Raw genomic sequence first — 17266 nt, 5'->3', positions numbered from 1 at the left:
GGTATAGAATCTGTGTGTTGTATTTAAGGCCAAGCCTGCAGAGACCCTCACGCAGTGCATGATCCAACCTGCAGGTGGCATGTGGTTAGTTGTCCTATTAGAGGGACACAGCTAATTTGGTGACCCCAGTGCACGTCTAATCGGAAACAATAGCCAGAGGTAACAAGGATCCCGTAAAGGCCTGTCGATAAAAACAATAATTTGATAAGACAGATTAGCAGCCATGAGTCTGCAGAGAATAAAAGCAGGCGTCCACATTTCGTGGCCCAGAATCCTAAGAGCTTCCTGGAACAGAGCAGTTTCATATAGGTCTGTAATACAGCAGGCACCCCCAAGGCTAAGCATCTTAGCATGGGCCCCCCCTCTAAAGAGACAGATGCTACACAGACACCCACAGAGACACTCTCAGCTGGGCAGTCTGTATCTGTGAACGCTGAGACCACCTGGTCAGCGCAGAGCTTTAGCGTTACAGTAACGCTGAGGAAGCTTGTCAGACAGGCCTTGAATGAAGGAAGAGGAGAGACTGCAGCTAGTGAAGTCCACTGGAGGAGTGAATTTGGCTGTGAGGGACTTGGTAGCCCTCAGGGGTTTAAATCTGCAGTCAGTCATTGAATTTGTTTTGGAGAGACACGTTTGCATTTATTTGGGAGAGGTTCTCTCTCTTTTATTTTTCTAAAAATAGTATTTTGGTTTATTTATTAGGAGCTCACTGTGTTAGTGCTGAGGTCACAGCCCAGGAAATCAGTCCCTGCCAGTCAATGACATTAACAGGTTTGCGGGAAAAATGAACTACGTAAAATGGTGCAAATTCTTTCCGCTTATGATGCTTTGAAAGAAATGCCCTTTGTGATCGAACTGCCAAAAAACCCTAATTATTTTATGGTGACATCATGCCTTCTGTTCCATGCCAGCTTTATAACAGCCCTTCGATCTCATTTTTGTAGTCACCCCCCTCCTCTTTCTGGTAAATGTTGTTTAATTGAATATTTTCAGTACCTCTTCTGGGTGTTACTATATTAGTCAGAATCTAAAAGGCTCCATCTGGGCGGATTACTGTCCTTTATCCTCTTACCTTAATATCCCCCATCCATTTCTTGTCCTTACTTCTGGCTGTTGAAGAGTCACTCTACACTCCACCGGGGACGGGAAATAAGGGCAGCTCACCTGAGGCGGTGTCGGTCCGCCCAGTCGGTCTCAGCGGGACTTTGTCGGATTTTACTGCAGGGATCGCCGCTTACCAGCCGTGGCACGGAGGTCCCGCTGTTTTGAAAGCCGCTTATTGAAATCAGCCCTCGTTTTATGACATCTGTAACTTTGACAGGTCCGTCAGTGATGGGTCTGCTCGGTATTAAGAGAGCTCTGCTCATCACACTGCTGCTGTTCATCTCCGCGATCCAAGTTTATTATTGTTCAAAAAGGAACAATATTAGGAAGTCAGGTAAGTCGCTCCGATTTCACGTTTTTAAGTATTAAAATAGTTAAAACGGACAAGAAGCGCGAGGCTTTGGATGTGCATATGAGCCTATTGTCAGTAGTAGCATAGAATGAAAGTACGTGAAATACGTGAGTAGTAATACGAAAAAAACCTTTGGAAACAAGGTCCTAATTTGGCCAACGAGATCTTCAAATCAATGCATATAGCCATACGTGTATGTGTATAGGAGTCTCCTCACTTTTGGTAAACTTTGGCATGTGTTGCTGAAGACTGCGGAAATGGTACAAGATGATAGCGGCATCCAGATTTGCCGACTTGTGAACAGCATTAAATGCACAGGATCGGGTCGTTCCTCGGTCGCCTTATGCTAGTATTGCATATTCGATATACTTGCACACAAATAGAGTAATTTATTAAAGTTTTAAAATCCAAACAAAATGCAGGAATAAGCGGACCCAGGAAATGGTTAGACTAACGTCGTTTGATACTCCGTGTGTGCGGCACACTTCAGTTGACAATAATTGGTGATAATAATTTTCACAACCCCCAGCGTCTCGAGACTTCCCACAGCCAGGCTTCTTGACCGTAGAAAATAATTAAGAAGCGTCTTCCATTACACTCCGTCAATTCCTTTTGCTCTGAATCAATAATATAAACAGTGAAATGATCTTTTAGATCATTTATCAACCCAGAAGGGCTGTTTCACTTGGAGAGCAACACGGTATCTCATCAAAAGAAATGAAACTGAATCTCAGGCCATCGTTTTGGGACTTTGCTGTTGTAAATAAACGGCACTTCACCCAAATTACATCTGGTCTCCTTAGAGAAGCACTCCATCTAATGAAGCGTTCTAGGAGCCTTCTCCAGATGTTCAGCCCAGATGTTCAACACCAGCCAGAACAGCTGCTTTCTTATTCTCCATAATGATGTTGACATGTCTGGCAGATGCATGGCATATGTCTGATGTTATGTGCATAATTTGTACAGAATGAAGACTAAAGAATATGAAAAAGATACGGCAGATTGCACACTCATTTTAATACAATATCGGCTCAAGCTGGTTTTTATAACCTATAAGCTTTATAGCCTATCAGCTTTATAGCCTATCAGTGGACAGTGTCATGCTAACACGTTCTGGAAAAATGAGTCATAGTTCACCTTTTAAGGAATTCACATGAATGCGGTGCTCAGCCAGGAGGGTGGGGGATGAAGGTTGGATGAGCCTGGGATGCAGATCGGGGCTCGGATACCTCTGGAGGGCATCATCGCTCAGGAGGGTATCACCCAAAATATGCAGGAAGGCTCCATATGACATGATGTCCAGCTTAGGATCAACATCTGGCCACATCAAAAACAAAATTCAGCGGAAATGTTCACAGTCATGCGGTCCCCGGGAAGCGAAAATAAACACTCGAGGCACGACGGATGCACACGCGCACCCTGATCTGAGCTCGTCTGGCACTCCAAACTGCCCATTACAGATTACACTCTCCATGTGCTGTAGCGCTATCTGACTGTAAGAACAACTGAGTTCCTGTGCTGTAGCTGTTTACTTGTGACCTCAGAGGACCTCCCGAGTGAATTCTCTGGAGCAGTGCATTTCCTCACCATGACGAGGGATGAGGCAAGGTGATCAGAGATGACTGGATATGCCAGGTGGAGTTAGAATGCGCAGTGTGTGCTTGGGTTGGGGCGGGGGTCCCCGTTGGCTTGCTTAGACCTTTGCTCCACGTGTGTGGCGATCTTGCAGTGACCTCGCTCACCGTGTTTGGATGTTACTGGTCTCTGCTGTCACTTGTGAAATGCCCCACTGGTTTGTATGTAGCACTGGAGCTCGTCTGTAGCACGGTGCGCTGGAGAGTGCATGGCTTGCCTGAAGTGTGACATGCCTCGTCCCCTCATTCTGCTCCGCAGAACGCCTCTCTCCACCCTTAGACGTCCAGCTGAAGGTGCTGAACTGCACAGCCTTCCGGGTCCAGTGGAAGACGGCTCAGAGACACACCAGCACCGTCGCTGGGTACAAGGTACTCAAAACCCAGACCCTGCATTTTACTTTTTACATGATGAAGTGAATTAGAAACAGGACTGTCACCTGTTGGGCATTTGCTGTAAACGCAGATCCAGAAGGGTGTATCTGATTTAGAACAGAATACTTTTATTACCCTGGAGGAAATTGCTTGTAATTACAGACTATATAGTACACAAAAAGACGAAAATAGACACAGTACCACATACAATATTTTCAATATAAAAATGAGTAAGAGATGCCAATAAATAAGTGGCTGAATATTTAAATAAATACAGTACTGCAGTGAAAAATGTTCGCATTTTGCTGATAAAATATTATACGAAAAAAGATAAATGAATATACGGTATATATATTGATAAAAATAGGTCGCATTGCATATGTGCCCTGAACGATATAAAAGCATTGGATTGTGTTATACTTTCTGGGGGAGAAAATGGGGGAGGCACATGTTGTTTTTGATATATATATATATATTTTTGGGGGGGGGGGGTGGGCTTACTGAAGCATCGGTCCAATAGGAATACTGATTTAGTTTAACTGACCTGGCAGCACCAGCCTGGCTTTGGTGGTTGATTATTCATTGTCAGTAGGACAGCAGCATTGCCTCGTCACTCAGCCCTGAGCTGCCCTGAGAGGTGCCTGTGTAGAAATGGTCGCGCTATTAAGGGTCATGAACAGGTGGAGCTCGTGCCTGTCGCTGCTTGCTGGCAGGCAGGGAGCAGCTTTAGACAGCCGAGTCGAATACAGAATTAGGTCTGACTAGCACTGGGGGGAAGAGCGATGAAACTCTCCTAATCATCCAGATGACATCTTTCAACAGTGATTTTGCCATTTTCCATCAGGCAAGAGCTCCCAAGGCAAGAGTTTTTGGAAAAAACTGGCATGCGGGCTGAAGTGGCCTGTCTTTTATCGATCAGATGATTGCATCATCATTCCGCTCAACCAACAAAGGGGTTATGATAAGCAGGAAGTCTCTCTGATTGAATCTGGCTCTGGGAGGAGCGGAATAGTTCATTTAAAACTTTTCTTGGACTGCATTTGTGTTCATTAAGTGAGCACATTAACGTTCAGGCTGCTCCTGTGCCTGGAGCCACGGTAACTGCACATCAGGAGGGCATCGCCCCAGGCTTCCCACAAGGCCCTTTGTGGACTAATGTCAACAAATGCAAAGGAATGGAAAGTGCTTGAGGGTCTAGGTTAAAGGCCAGGTCTCTAGACCAGTGTTTCCCAACCTTTTTGCTCCCGCCGTTCTTGTCTGTTGGTTCCCAAGGACCGGATTGGGAAACACTACTCTAGACTGAATTACAAAGGCTCAGCATGGATGCCCTGATGAGCGTAATCACATTATTTAGCTTCCCTCTGTACCTGGGGGGAGGTTTAGGTTAATGGTTAGCAGTGTGCTGTCTATACCAGTACCAGCCTGATTGGGTTGGTGGTTTCAGACCAGGGCGTAGATTTGGGTATAGACAATAGGGACATGTCTCTACCAATATTGTGGATGTACAGTGCGTGTTGGGGGGTGGGATTTGGGGCTGATTTTGTCCCTAGCAATGTTGAAACAAACTTATGCTCTTAGTTTCAGGGCTTTGCTGGGTGAACACAACTTGTCCCGGGCATCAGTTCAGGCAGGCACACACCAGAGTGATAGGCGTAGCCATGGCAGCAGCTGCTATGACATGGCGAACCTCTATTGGGCTTCAGGAGGCTGCCTAACCATTTCTGCAAGGCATGATGGGTCGCGGTGTGGGCCGGGTCATTAGCAGGAGGGCCGCTCCACCTGCCGTTCTTCACTTGGACACCTCTCTGTGAGGATGGATGTGTGCTCACAGGTGTTCTACACCGAGATGATGAAGAGTCGCCCAGCCAGCCCTGCTGTGACAGTAGACCTGCCCCTGAACCTGGACACGCTGACCACTGTGAGGCTTCTTCCGCATCACCTACCCACTGTTTCCACTCTAACTCCCATCTCCCTGCAGGCTGTACTCAGTTCAACTTCTATGCAAATTACTTTATCACTGTAAGGTATAGATGAAAAATTGATATATCTGTGACATCTAGTGGCTCTCTCACTGAGGTTGTATGATATGTAGACTGTCTAATAATTTCTTTTCTCTTTGATTTCAGAGACAGTTTGGTGGAGAAGCAAGTTTTGTGAGTGCCCCTTCCGCGGCGACCGTGATTATTGTCACAGGAGTGGACACCATGTGAAAACTGGGGTCATTACAGGCACATGGGATCCCGCCAGGAGCTTCACTTGACCACCAGCACCTGACTCTCCTGTTCTCTACCTTGCAGGACGTTGAGATTGGGGATCTGCGAGCAGGCACCGAGTATCGAGTGAGCGTGGCGGCTTATGGCTGGGCGGGGGAGGGCCGTCCGAGCAAGTCCCAAGACATCAGGACGTCATCACAGGGTGGGTGTGTCTTAGCAAACACGGTCTGTGCAGAGTCAAGCTTCTGATTGGACTTAGCACCAAGCTTAGTGATGCTTAAGCATGTTGTCTGATGAGAAATCTTGGATCACAGCACCTTCTTCCTCACAGACACATGCATGCCTCCCTCTCCTCCATCACAACCCAAGACGACAGCATTATCAGCTACCAAGATCGCGTTGTCATGGAGACAGGACGGGGACCATGGCAGTGCACCTGTTAATCACTTTCAGGTGGCCTACATCAGGTGGGTGGGAGCGGCTGAGGCTGACAGACCCCGTCCCTTGTGGCATCCTGCTGACTAGCGTTTTTGGATGTCACTGATTATTAGCAGGAATCTGTTGAGCAACTTCTGACTGTGGAAATTTGATGAGGATCAGCAACTTCAGGAGGCTTGGGGCTCTGCTGGGATCTGTCTGGGACAATCACTGCCTGGTGTCAGATGCGGTCTTGACTTCGCTTAAGCATCTCCCAGTATTCTCTGACAATTTCTCATTCAGTAAAGCCCGTTTGATGGTTTTTCTGCCCGTGAAATCTCTTTATTCTCACTTTGACTAAAAACCCTCACTGATGTTCTCGCTGGGCCTCTCTTTCTGATGGCATTTCCTTGTATGATTATTCTCTCAGGATTTCTTACCCAGTCAAAACCAGCTCTGATGGTCTGGACTCCCAGTGAACCCGTCTCCATTGATCCCTCTTCCAGGCCGGAATTAGACACAGAGTGGACGTCCATCAAGGAGCCAACTGAAACCAACTCAGTGGTTGTGAAAGGCTTGGTTCCTGATACGCTGTACCAGTTTGAGATTCGAGCAGTGAACCAACATGGAATCAGCCCTCCCAGCACCATAAGTGACCCAGTCTGGACATTCAGTGAGCATCTGTTGTGTGTATCCATGGGATGGGTGAGGGGGGTGAATGTACCTGAACTTCATGCTTGGTCCCTGGGGACATGCTCAGCGTTGGGTGATTCTCTCTGTGTTTTCTTTGGTCAGTGTCATTTGATCACATATGACTTCATGGACATCCTGAGTTCGATGCGTCCCTGGGTCAACAAGGGAGGGGCTTGCTTTGCACTTCTTTAACCAATCACAGTCTTCATGGTATGTGATCCTGGTCCCCACAGGTGCAGGGGACGTGGTCAGCGGTGGCCACGCCCCATCGTACATCACCCACTCACATGGTGAAGACGGCGGTGTTTTAGGTGTGGATGACTCCGATCAGGGCATTTACATCAAGAAGGTGAGGCCTGGTATTAATGACCCGCAGAGTAAAGCAAGATCAGACTTGGCTGCTGTTGTTTACAGGATTCCCTTGTGCTGCAGCTGGAGCCGTTTCCTGCCATCAGCGGCAGGATATGGCCACTCAGCTCGAGCACAGGGACGCCCCCATCCGAAGCCGGAAGTGACACTGTGACCAGGGAGCTAGCCACCAATGGTGTCGTCACCACCGCCAGCACACCCCCCACTCAGCCCTTCACCAGTCCCTCCCACACCTCCACCTCTGCCTCCTCCCTTAGCATATCCACACCCCTGCACCCTGCCCACAGTGCCCCCGTAACACGCAAGTGGACTGGCAGCGGGCCTCCCCTTCACAATCTGCCCTGCGGGGAAATCGTGTGTCCAGCAAACAGCTTCTGCATCAATGACCTCCATAGAGGGGGCTCACGGTGTCACTGCAGCTTGGGACGAGGAGGGGACACCTGTACTGAAGGTGAGTGCAGAAGGTGCTGGGGGGGGGGGGGGGGTGGACAGAGAGCATTCGGAGTGAGACGGGAGTCAGAGAAAGAGAACCGTCAGAGACAGAAAGTCGGCCTACTGCCTGTCACTCTCTCCTCTTCCTCTCCTTTCCACTAGAGGTGTCCATCCAGTTTCCCAGGTTTCATGGCTCCTCCTACTTGACCTTTGAGCCTTTGAAGAAGTCCTCTCAGGTGCTCCGTATCAGCCTCGAGTTCAAGGTGAGGGGGTGGTACCTTAATGTCAGTGACTGTCTTTATCCAGGGGGGTCTCTCACCAACAGTCTGCACCGTGCATGCGGAATGCCACTTGGGGTGATTGCTGTTCCTCACTTGCTCTCTCCAGACGGACATGGAGGACGGGATGCTACTCTACTGTGGTGAGAATGAGCACGGTCGGGGAGACTTCACCTCGCTCTCTCTTGTCCACAACAGGCTGCACTTCAGGTGGGCGGGGCCATGCGTCACATGTCTCACTCAGTTTAGCGGGTTTTCTTCCTGAGTGCTGCTAGCGCTGTGCCGTGGTGGAGCCAGGACTCTCCCTGAAGCAGCACCTGGCTGACGTTCTGCCCCTTTCAGGTTTGACTGCGGCACAGGTCCTGCCAGGATCATGAGCCGGGCTCCTGTGGTCCCTGGCCAGTGGCACAGCGTCACCATCTACAGGGACGGCCCAAGCGGCTGGCTGGAACTGGATGGCAGCGGCCGTGTGCTGGGCCGCTCACAGGTGAGGGGGGCGGTGTGCAGTTGAGACACAAATATGTTCTGAGGGCAGAAAGTCAAATGATTAGTTCACGTTCAGATTGTAGAGTAGATGGGTTCAAGCAACTAGAGGGTGCAGGACAAGCCAATCAGATGACTTGGTCCTGCCTCCTCTAGTTGCATGGACTCACCTCCTCTACAATCTGATTGGTTATCTCTCTGAACCAATCATTTTTGTTCTGCCCTCAGAACATTTTTGTGCAAGTAAAACTCGCAAGAGCATACCATCTCCCATGAGCGTACCATTTTGGGGGAGTCACCACTGTGGCCCCTGTTCCTCTCCTAGGGGAACTACACCAAGATCACATTCCACAGCCCGCTGTATGTGGGGGGGTCCCCTAATGCGTACGGGCTAGCCAGAGCGGTGGGCACCAGCCAGGGCTTCCAGGGCTGCATACAGACACTCAGCATCAACGCCAAGACCTTGGACCTCAGGCCCTGGCCTCGGGGCCTGGCGCTGGGTGGCACCAATGTGGGTAAGTGCGTTGCTAGATGGGAATTCAGGGTCGTAAGTTCAGTGGCAAGCATGGAGTTTATACATCACGCTTCTGGGCCGGCTGAATTTACTGTAACAAATGGGGTTTAGAAATTCTGAAGGGCTGTAGCAGTGCAGGCACCTCCCCCCCCCTCCCCTCCCCCAAAGATTGTATATGTGCTTCTGCCTGTTTGCCAGGTGAGTGCAGGGAAGCCAGGTGTGGAGTTGACACCTGTGCCAATGGCGGCATGTGCTTCTCCAGCCAGACCAGTGGCTCCATCTGCCTGTGTCCCCTGGGCTTCCGCGGACCGCTCTGCCAGGAGTGTGAGTGACTGGCTGCAAGCCCCACAGCCACCCTGCCTACATACAGTAAGACGCATAACCAGCTGTAGCTCATTCGTCCAGGTGCTCCATGTTTTTGCTCCCTCCCATCTCCCAGTAAATGTGAAATTCCTGGTGCTTACACTGGTTTGAGAAACTGGTTTGAGAAACACGGCTATAAAACAGCTTTAAACCGGTTTGAGAAACACGGCTATAAAATAGCATTAAACTGGTTTGTGAAATGCAGCTATAAAATGGTATTAAACCAATTTGAGAAATGCTGCTGTAAATCAGTAGTAAACCAGTTTGAGAAACATTGCTATGAAAGGGTATTATACCGGTTTGAGACAGCTATAAAACAGAATTAAACATCTAAGATAATTCATGATTCAAGATACAGTAAAACCTCGGATTGCGAGCATAATTTGTTCCGGAAATGTGTTCGTAATCCAAAGCACTCGTATATCATAGCAAATTTTCCCATTAGAAATAATGGAAACTCAGATGATTCGTTCCACAACCCAAAAATATTCATAGAAAAATGATTAATACAAAACAAAAAGTAAAAATACATACAACAAAGTAACCTGCACTTTACAGTACCTTTGAAAAGAATTGTAGATGGTGTAAGGGAGACGAGAGAGAGGAGAAGAGGAGGGTTATTTTGTAGGACGACTTTCACTATAACTAACGGAATCACTGCTATCTGTTAGCTCACTGGAATCTTTTTCTTTTTGTGCGACTTTAACAAGGAACCTATCCAATGACAGCCGCTTTTGCCTCCTTTTCGATTCCACGGAAATGTAACATTGCATCGTCGTTAAACAGATTCATTGCTCGCACTGCTACGCCCTTATTCAGGTGATGCTTTTCTACTAAATTTTGACTATACGAGTGAGGCACGCCGACTAAGACCGAGCATGGGAGATGCCAACTGAGACCGAGCACGGGAGACGATTACCCGCAATCCCGCAGTGAGAGAGAGAGAAGAACCGTCAGCTGAGTTGTGATCACGTGACGCTAGGCAGGCAAAGCGTATACAAGACCTCGCTCGTTTATCAAATTAAAATTTATTTAAATATTTTTAGCTCATTTTGCAAAACACTCACAAACCAAGTTACTTGCAATCCAAGATTTGACTGTACTTTATTTGTCACATACATAGTTATACAAGTACAACATGTAGTGAAATGTCCCCTGAAAGACCCTTAGACTGTGCAAATCAAAAATAGAATTATGAATGTCAACAGGTTAAAAATTTTAACTTGCTTTGAAACACTGCTATGAAATTCCATTAAACCGTTTAACCTTATACAGTATGTAAATGATTATAGATGCATACAGACGTGCAATATCACTTCTCATTTTAAAGTGGAATTACCTGCCATACTGACGCCAACCAGCCAAGTGGCAGTTCAACTCCTTCACAGTCACATGACTCAGTCACATGATGTGCCATGCATTGAGAACAAATAATCTGCTGTTCTCCTGCAGATTTCTTGCTGTCCTTGCCGCACTTCAATGAGTCTCTGCTGTCCTACTTCAGTGCCCCCTGGCCACAGTCCTCCCAGCACTATCTCTCTTTTATGGAGTTTGAAATCACCTTCTTTCCTACTTCGCCTGACGGCACGTTGCTGTACAGTGAAGACACAGGCAGCCGGGACTTCCTGTCAGTCACACTGGCAGATGGATCCCTGGAGTTCCGCTTTGATTGCGGCTCTGGGCCGGCCATTCTCAGGTAGGGGAGCTGCTGGGGCTGGTTAAACATCTAGAATTGCCATTGTAGGACAATTGAATCTTTCTGTCCTTAACAACTGATTTGGAATCAGTTAACACTAAGATATACAGTGCCAGGGGTTGGTTTGCTCAGTGCTATAATATGCAAAAGAGTTTTTTGGCTCAGTGCTTACCTCTTATTGGTTGGGGATGCTGGATGCAGGAGCAAGGAACCAATCAGTATCTTTGGATGGCACGAACTGCGTGTATCTCGCACAGCCAAGAGCGGCATCCTGCAAGTGGACAACCAGATACCCATCGAGGGCATAGCTGAGGTAGGGGGTGGGAGCAAAGGGGGTTGGACGTTGAAACTGCTTCCCGATTGCCTGTTTTGGATGTAACCCTGCCTCTTGCACTCACAGGGAGCCTTCACACAGATCAATTGCAACACGCCTCTTTATGTGGGGGGCGTGCCCAACTACATCAGCACCAAGAGCAGTGCCTGTGTCCTGAGGCCCTTCAGTGGAAGTATCCAGAAGGTGTATCATCCATCATGCTGAGTTGACATTCACCCCATGCTGACTCCAAGACAGTAACAGCATGTTCTGTGTCTCTCACTTTTCCACCCCCGACAGATCCTCTTGAATGACCATGTGCTCCACCTGACCCAGGGTGCTGCGGTGGGTGTGAATGTGGAGAATGCGCGGCATCCCTGTATAGATAATCCCTGTGCCAATGGTGGCACATGCCGGCCACGGTGGGACGAGTATGAGTGTGACTGTCCACTTGGATATGATGGAAGACATTGTCAGAAAGGTGGGTCTCCTCACAGATAGTATCAGGAAGGTGGGTCTCCTCACAGACAGTGTCAGGAAGGTGGGTCTCCTCTTAGACAGTGTCAGGAAGGTGGGCCTCCTCACAGATAGTATCAGGAAGCTGGGCCTCCTCACAGATAGTATCAGGAAGGTGGGTCTCCTCACAGACAGTGTCAGGAAGGTGGGCCTCCTCACAGATAGTATCAGGAAGGTGGGTCTCCTCACAGACAGTGTCAGGAAGGTGGGTCTCCTCTTAGACAGTGTCAGGAAGCTGGGCCTCCTCACAGATAGCATCAGGAAGGTGGATCTCTTCACAGTCAGTGCGAAGAAGGTGGACCTCCTCTTAGTCAGTGTCAGAAAGATGGGTCTCCTCACAGGCAGCATCAGGAAGGTGGGTCTCCTCCCAGACAGTGTCAGAAAGGTCCGCATCCTCACAAAGAGTATTAGGATGGTAGAGACCTCTGTCATGGTAGAATCCTGGTTAGCTCCATTTCCTCTTGTGTGTGGTGTCCTCTAACAGCAGTGTCTCCTTTCTGCTTTCTGTCTCTGCCATGCAGAGTGTGGAAACCACTGTTTGAACAGTAAGTTTGTATATACAACCATCCACAGATATTTTAAAGGAACCATTCTCTGCTCAAGAAGCATAAAACAGTATGCTTCATTGTATATGTGAATGGATCTCATATTGAACAAAATGACAGGTTCTGGTATGGAATCATTCAATAATGCTCCTTAATTTAAAAACTGCTGCTGGCTCCATATAGTGATCCATCAGCTAAATGAGTTTATCAAAGCTGTCTACCTCTCTTCAGTGGTGACAGACGCCATTGAAACTCCTCAGTTCATTGGGCGAAGCTACCTCACCTATGACAAAAAGGACATCCTCAGGAGGTAGGGGACCTGTGATGGCAGTGTCTGTGGGTTAGGTTTTGCTGGCAGCTCTGTGAGGTCAGGTCTTTCTCTGCTGAGACACCATATGTTCCCGATTCAGAGTCTCTGGTTCGAGGACAAATGTGTTCATGCGATTTAAGAGCACAGCCAAGGATGGACTTTTACTGTGGAGGGGAGACGGTCCAATGAGAGTCAACACTGACTTCCTATCCTTGGGGCTGCAGGACGGAGCAATTGTCTTCAGGTTTGTATAGTCTACCTGTCTATTTACCTGTCTGTTTGTTTGTCTGTTTACCTCTCTATCTGTCTGCCTATCTCTCTATATACCTGACTGTATGTTTGTCTGTTTTCCTGTGTATCTGTTTGTTTGTCTGTTTACCTCTCTATCTGTCTGCCTATCTCTCTATATACCTGACTGTATGTTTGTCTGTTTTCCTGTGTATTTGCTTGTCTGTATTTGTCTGTGTGTTTGTCTGTTTTTCTGTATGTCTGCCTGCCCGTCTCAGTCTGTTTTCCTGTCTATCTGTCTGTGTGCCTTCCAGTTTACATCCCCAGTTATATATGCACGGGAGTCTGTTGGCTTGCCGTCTTGCTGCCTGCCTGTCACCTCCTTTCTGTTTCTCCAGCTACAACCTGGGCAGTGGCATCGCCACGGTGATGGTGAATGGCACGTTCGGAGATGGCCGATGGCACAGAGTCAAGGCCGTCAGGTTTCACTCACACTACAGGATGAGTCATGTCAAATACACAGCCTTCAAAATCAAATAGAGGCCAAATTCAGAATTAATATAATGATTAATTTATTCTGAAAAGGACGCACTACTGTTTATGATTGTGTAATGTTTGGACTCACAACTGAAAGAAAAAAAAAGAGTTTTAATAATAAACAACAATGAGGCTTAACAGGCGTCTGCTGGCCCCCAGAGACGGACCATCTGGGAAGCTGACAGTGGACGATTATGGAGCCAAAACGGGTCGGTCACCAGGGAAGATGAGACAGCTCAACATCCATGGCGGTCTGTATGTGGGTGAGTTTGTCCTGCAGGGGGCGCTCTTCGTCCATATGTTACTGGCTCATGGTGAGGAAGGTGCTGACAGCAGTGGTTTTCCTTGCTTTAGGAGGCTTGAAGGAAATTGCCCTGCACACCAACAAGCAATACATGCAGGGTCTAGTGGGCTGTATCTCCCACTTCATTCTTTCCACCGACTACCACCTTTCTCTAGTAGAAGATGCTACTGACGGCAAGAACATCAACACCTGTGGCAACTAGGGAGGTACTGCCCCCCACTGCCCTGGAGGACTGCCAGAAATCACATAGCTGGCACAGCACGAAATTCAAAGGGTTTATGGTTTGTGTTGATATAAGCCATGAAAACCATTACAACAGATATGAGTTTATTTTTTTGGTCTTTGTAGAAATATGATGAATCATAAATAATTTGGATGGGGTTCCAAATGTGTAGATCATGGCTGGAAAGGGTGATGCCAGTTGGGACACCAGCAGGAGTGTGGTCAATGGGGTGGGGTCATTTTGGGAATGTTGGACAAGGGTGGGGTCATTTTGGGAATGTTGGACAAGGGTGGGGTCATTTAGGGAATGTTGGACAAGGGTGGGGTCATTTTGGGAATGTTGGACAAGGGTGGGGTCATTTAGGGAATGTTGGACAAGGGTGGGGTCATTTTGGGACTGTTGGACAAGGGTGGGGTCATTTTGGGAATGTTGGACAAGGGTGGGGTCATTTAGGGAATGTTGGACAAGGGTGGGGTCATTTTGGGAATGTTGGACAAGGGTGGGGTCATTTAGGGAATGTTGGACAAGGGTGGGGTCATTTTGGGAATGTTGGACAAGGGTGGGGTCATTTAGGGAATGTTCGACAAGGGTAGGATCATTCAGGGGACAATGGACATGGGTAGGATCATTTACAGAATGTTGGACAAGGGTGGGATCTTTTAGGGAATGTTGGACAAGGGCAGGTTCATTTAGGGACTATGGGATAGGGCTGAGGTCCTTTAGGGCAGTGGTTCTCAAACTGGGGGCCGCGGCCACCTGGGGGGCCACCAGATGGCGCTAGGGGGGCCGCATCGAAATTGTAGAATCTAAAACAAAAAAAATTACCTGTATGTAAATCAGGCTTGTCAACCTATGTAAAATATAATGTATTTAAAAAAAAAAAAAATAGAAGTATAAAAAAGATGTAAATATAAATTTTACGTAGCACACTACGCTGCTATGGACATCATGAATTACTGTTCAGTATTCAGTACTTTTGTTGCACTTTTCAGACAATGTTAGTTTTACTGTCAAAACTGTTTTAATACAATGTTATATTTTGTGAAATGTAAATTTAACAAACCAGAGAAATAAAGACTACAAACAGAATCTAAAATCTAAAATTAAGTAAAATTGTAAGTTTGAGGATGTTTTGCGTCATGATTTTTTTTTTGAGGAGGGGGGCCACAAAAGGATTGACCCTACACAAGGGGGCCTCCTGCTGAAAAAGTTTGAGAACCACTGCTTTAGGGAATGTAGGGCTGATTTTTAACTATTGTCTAAAGATTGCCCAACTGCTGGCTCTTCAAACCCATCATTCATTCATCCTAACCTTAACCCGAACCCTGACCACAGGATCTGCTGACAGAAACTCATTATTCCATCTGCTTACCCATCAACAAGCATTTTAGCTGTTTATAAATAAACCTCGGAAGTGGCTTTGAGGTCACAGATTGCGAAGGCATGCTGCATGAGAGAGGGAAGCCCATTTTCATCTGGAGAAACAGACTTCTGCATGCAGCACAAATTCTGACGTCTCCTTCTTTTCATACCGTCTTCCAGCCATGTGTATTGCGGGAGGCAACTTTCATCACAAACCGCGTGTGTGTGTGTGATCCTGCATTTCCTACAGGCTCCACCCTCTCGTTTATGAACAGATGTCTGTCGCTCAGCCCTGTACATGTTTCACGTCTCGTTTTGCTGGACACATATCACCCAAATAGCCTGTCAGGACAAAATGCCTCTCCTTCAGGAAAGTACAAAGCGGGACTAAGAAAACGTCTATAAACGTGTGCTTGTTTACGTCACGTCGATCTGCATTTTAGCCTGGACGCGCTAAATGCTGCGGAAACCGGCAATTAGCCGGAAGTACGCAAACTATAGCATTTCAGTAAATTTTGGACTGTAAGCCAGTAGAGGTTTATTTGAAAATGGCTGCAGAGATTGCTGTGGTTTTTGTTTTCGTGTCCAGAGATATAGGATAGGCCCAATCAGGGCTGGTCTACTACAAATTCAGCTGCAAATAATTTAATGCAACATGCCCCGGATGAGGTGAGAGTGCTTGCAGAAACACAGTGTGATTACTTTACTGCTCAAGGGGGGGGGGGGGGGTCATCATTTCTCTGCTTATATTTTAGTTCCACCCTGGAGACCGTAGCATGCATTGTGAAGCTAGGTTCAATTGCAGCAGAGGGAGTTTCAAATAGACCCACCTGTCTTCGCCCTCTACTGGTCATGAAGATGAACAGCACAAATCTCACCTAGTTGGTACCATTGTAGTAGGACTCATCTCACCATCAATGTGTAAAATGCCCAAAAGGGATTTGTGTTCAGTGTTAAACATCATGCACTGTGTAAATATGTTTACTTTAGACAATAAATCTGTCGTGGGAAATGGATGTTCTTTGTTTCAATTCATTTTATTTTTATATACACAGCAGAGTAGCCCCAAGGTGCTTTACATGTGTGAGTTGTCCTGTAACCCGCGAGGTTTGATGGAACTAGTAAAAAATCTTAAAATGTAATTTGTGGGTACATGTGCAGGCCGAAACATATTTAAAAACAAGTAGGCTACAATTTTATGCATTTTTTTTCCCCCAAAAAATTAAACCTTCATTGTGGACGTGTTTTACGTTTTCAAAAATATGTGAGAAATTGTAACCTACAGACTCCGTGGGATCTAACTTTCCTTGGTAACGCATGACCACACCTTCTATCTGCACACAGTAAATACACACACAAGTATCCTGTCCAGTAAACTCTGGTGAAGGTATACATTAAAAATAAAGGCCAATTTCTTTTAAGTCCTTCAGTGCACATTGAATCTGTGTTAAATTCGGTTATTGGTTACCTCTGGGTTGTAGACTGTCTACCATGTCATTCTGGGCATGATAGTTATATTTGGAAAGAAATCAGGCAGTTTTTGTTTTATTAACTTTTGCATTTTTTTCGTCTTACACATTGAGGATAGTAATATTTTTTACTATTGCTGTCAACGTTAATGCCTTAAAATTAATACCTTGTAAACCTCAACACGCTCTTTTGTTTTTAATGAAAATAAATGCACCGGCGTAAAGTTAGTTTGTCAAATGAATGTTGAATATTATTCAAAATGCAAACTTACTAAGCGCTTCAGCCATTTCAGTGAATTATGTCAAACCACCTGTGCAGCATGGAGAATAACGTTCATGTGTCACAAGGCTGGTCTTTGAAATATTCCTCTTGCAAAGTTTGTTGTCACATATGTGGAATGCATAGTGCAACTTGAATACACTATTCATGCTGCTCTGAATAGTTTTACACCCACTGACACACTGATAGTAACAAGCACACTCTCTCTCGCACACACAAACAGAAAAATGCACAGAGATGCTGCTCACTACATTGATAA

At 46.8% G+C, this 17266-nt stretch overlaps 1 protein-coding gene across 4 annotated transcripts; it reads left to right on the top strand.

Annotated features, from left to right (window-relative positions):
* The first annotated feature begins 1121 nt into the window (after positions 1-1121).
* Positions 1122-14149, top strand: LOC111842181 (pikachurin). 4 transcript variants are annotated; one of them, XM_072713840.1, is made up of 24 exons: positions 1122-1438; positions 3350-3459; positions 5294-5380; positions 5589-5615; positions 5760-5877; positions 6007-6142; positions 6599-6765; positions 7019-7134; positions 7218-7605; positions 7749-7849; positions 7974-8074; positions 8207-8351; positions 8673-8862; positions 9060-9185; positions 10677-10920; positions 11122-11233; positions 11321-11437; positions 11534-11714; positions 12271-12294; positions 12526-12604; positions 12705-12848; positions 13231-13314; positions 13529-13632; positions 13724-14149. In XM_072713840.1, exons 1-24 carry the CDS (start codon positions 1300-1302, stop codon positions 13873-13875), a joined length of 3192 nt encoding a protein of 1063 aa, XP_072569941.1. In that variant the 5' UTR covers positions 1122-1299; the 3' UTR covers positions 13876-14149. The 4 variants fall into 4 exon arrangements, with proteins under 4 accessions (XP_072569941.1, XP_072569942.1, XP_023664306.2 ...); XM_023808538.2 differs by lacking the exon at positions 1122-1438 and adding an exon at positions 2954-3091; XM_072713841.1 differs by lacking the exon at positions 12271-12294.
* Positions 14150-17266: the final 3117 nt, after the last annotated feature.

This window comes from Paramormyrops kingsleyae, chromosome 7, assembly GCF_048594095.1.
Source record: "Paramormyrops kingsleyae isolate MSU_618 chromosome 7, PKINGS_0.4, whole genome shotgun sequence".
Classification (NCBI taxonomy): domain Eukaryota; kingdom Metazoa; phylum Chordata; class Actinopteri; order Osteoglossiformes; family Mormyridae; genus Paramormyrops; species Paramormyrops kingsleyae.
The sequence above is the reverse complement of the archived record's forward strand: the minus strand, read 5'-3'. Positions and strand labels throughout refer to the sequence as shown.

Coding starts and splice junctions, on each gene's coding strand:
- LOC111842181 (XM_072713840.1), top strand. CDS start 1,300: ATGACATCTGTAACTTTGACAGGTCCGTCAGTGATGGGTCTGCTCGGT. Junction 11,234..11,320: donor CCATCGAGGGCATAGCTGAG/GTAGGGGGTGGG, acceptor TTGCACTCACAG/GGAGCCTTCACACAGATCAA. Junction 12,295..12,525: donor TGGAAACCACTGTTTGAACA/GTAAGTTTGTAT, acceptor ACCTCTCTTCAG/TGGTGACAGACGCCATTGAA.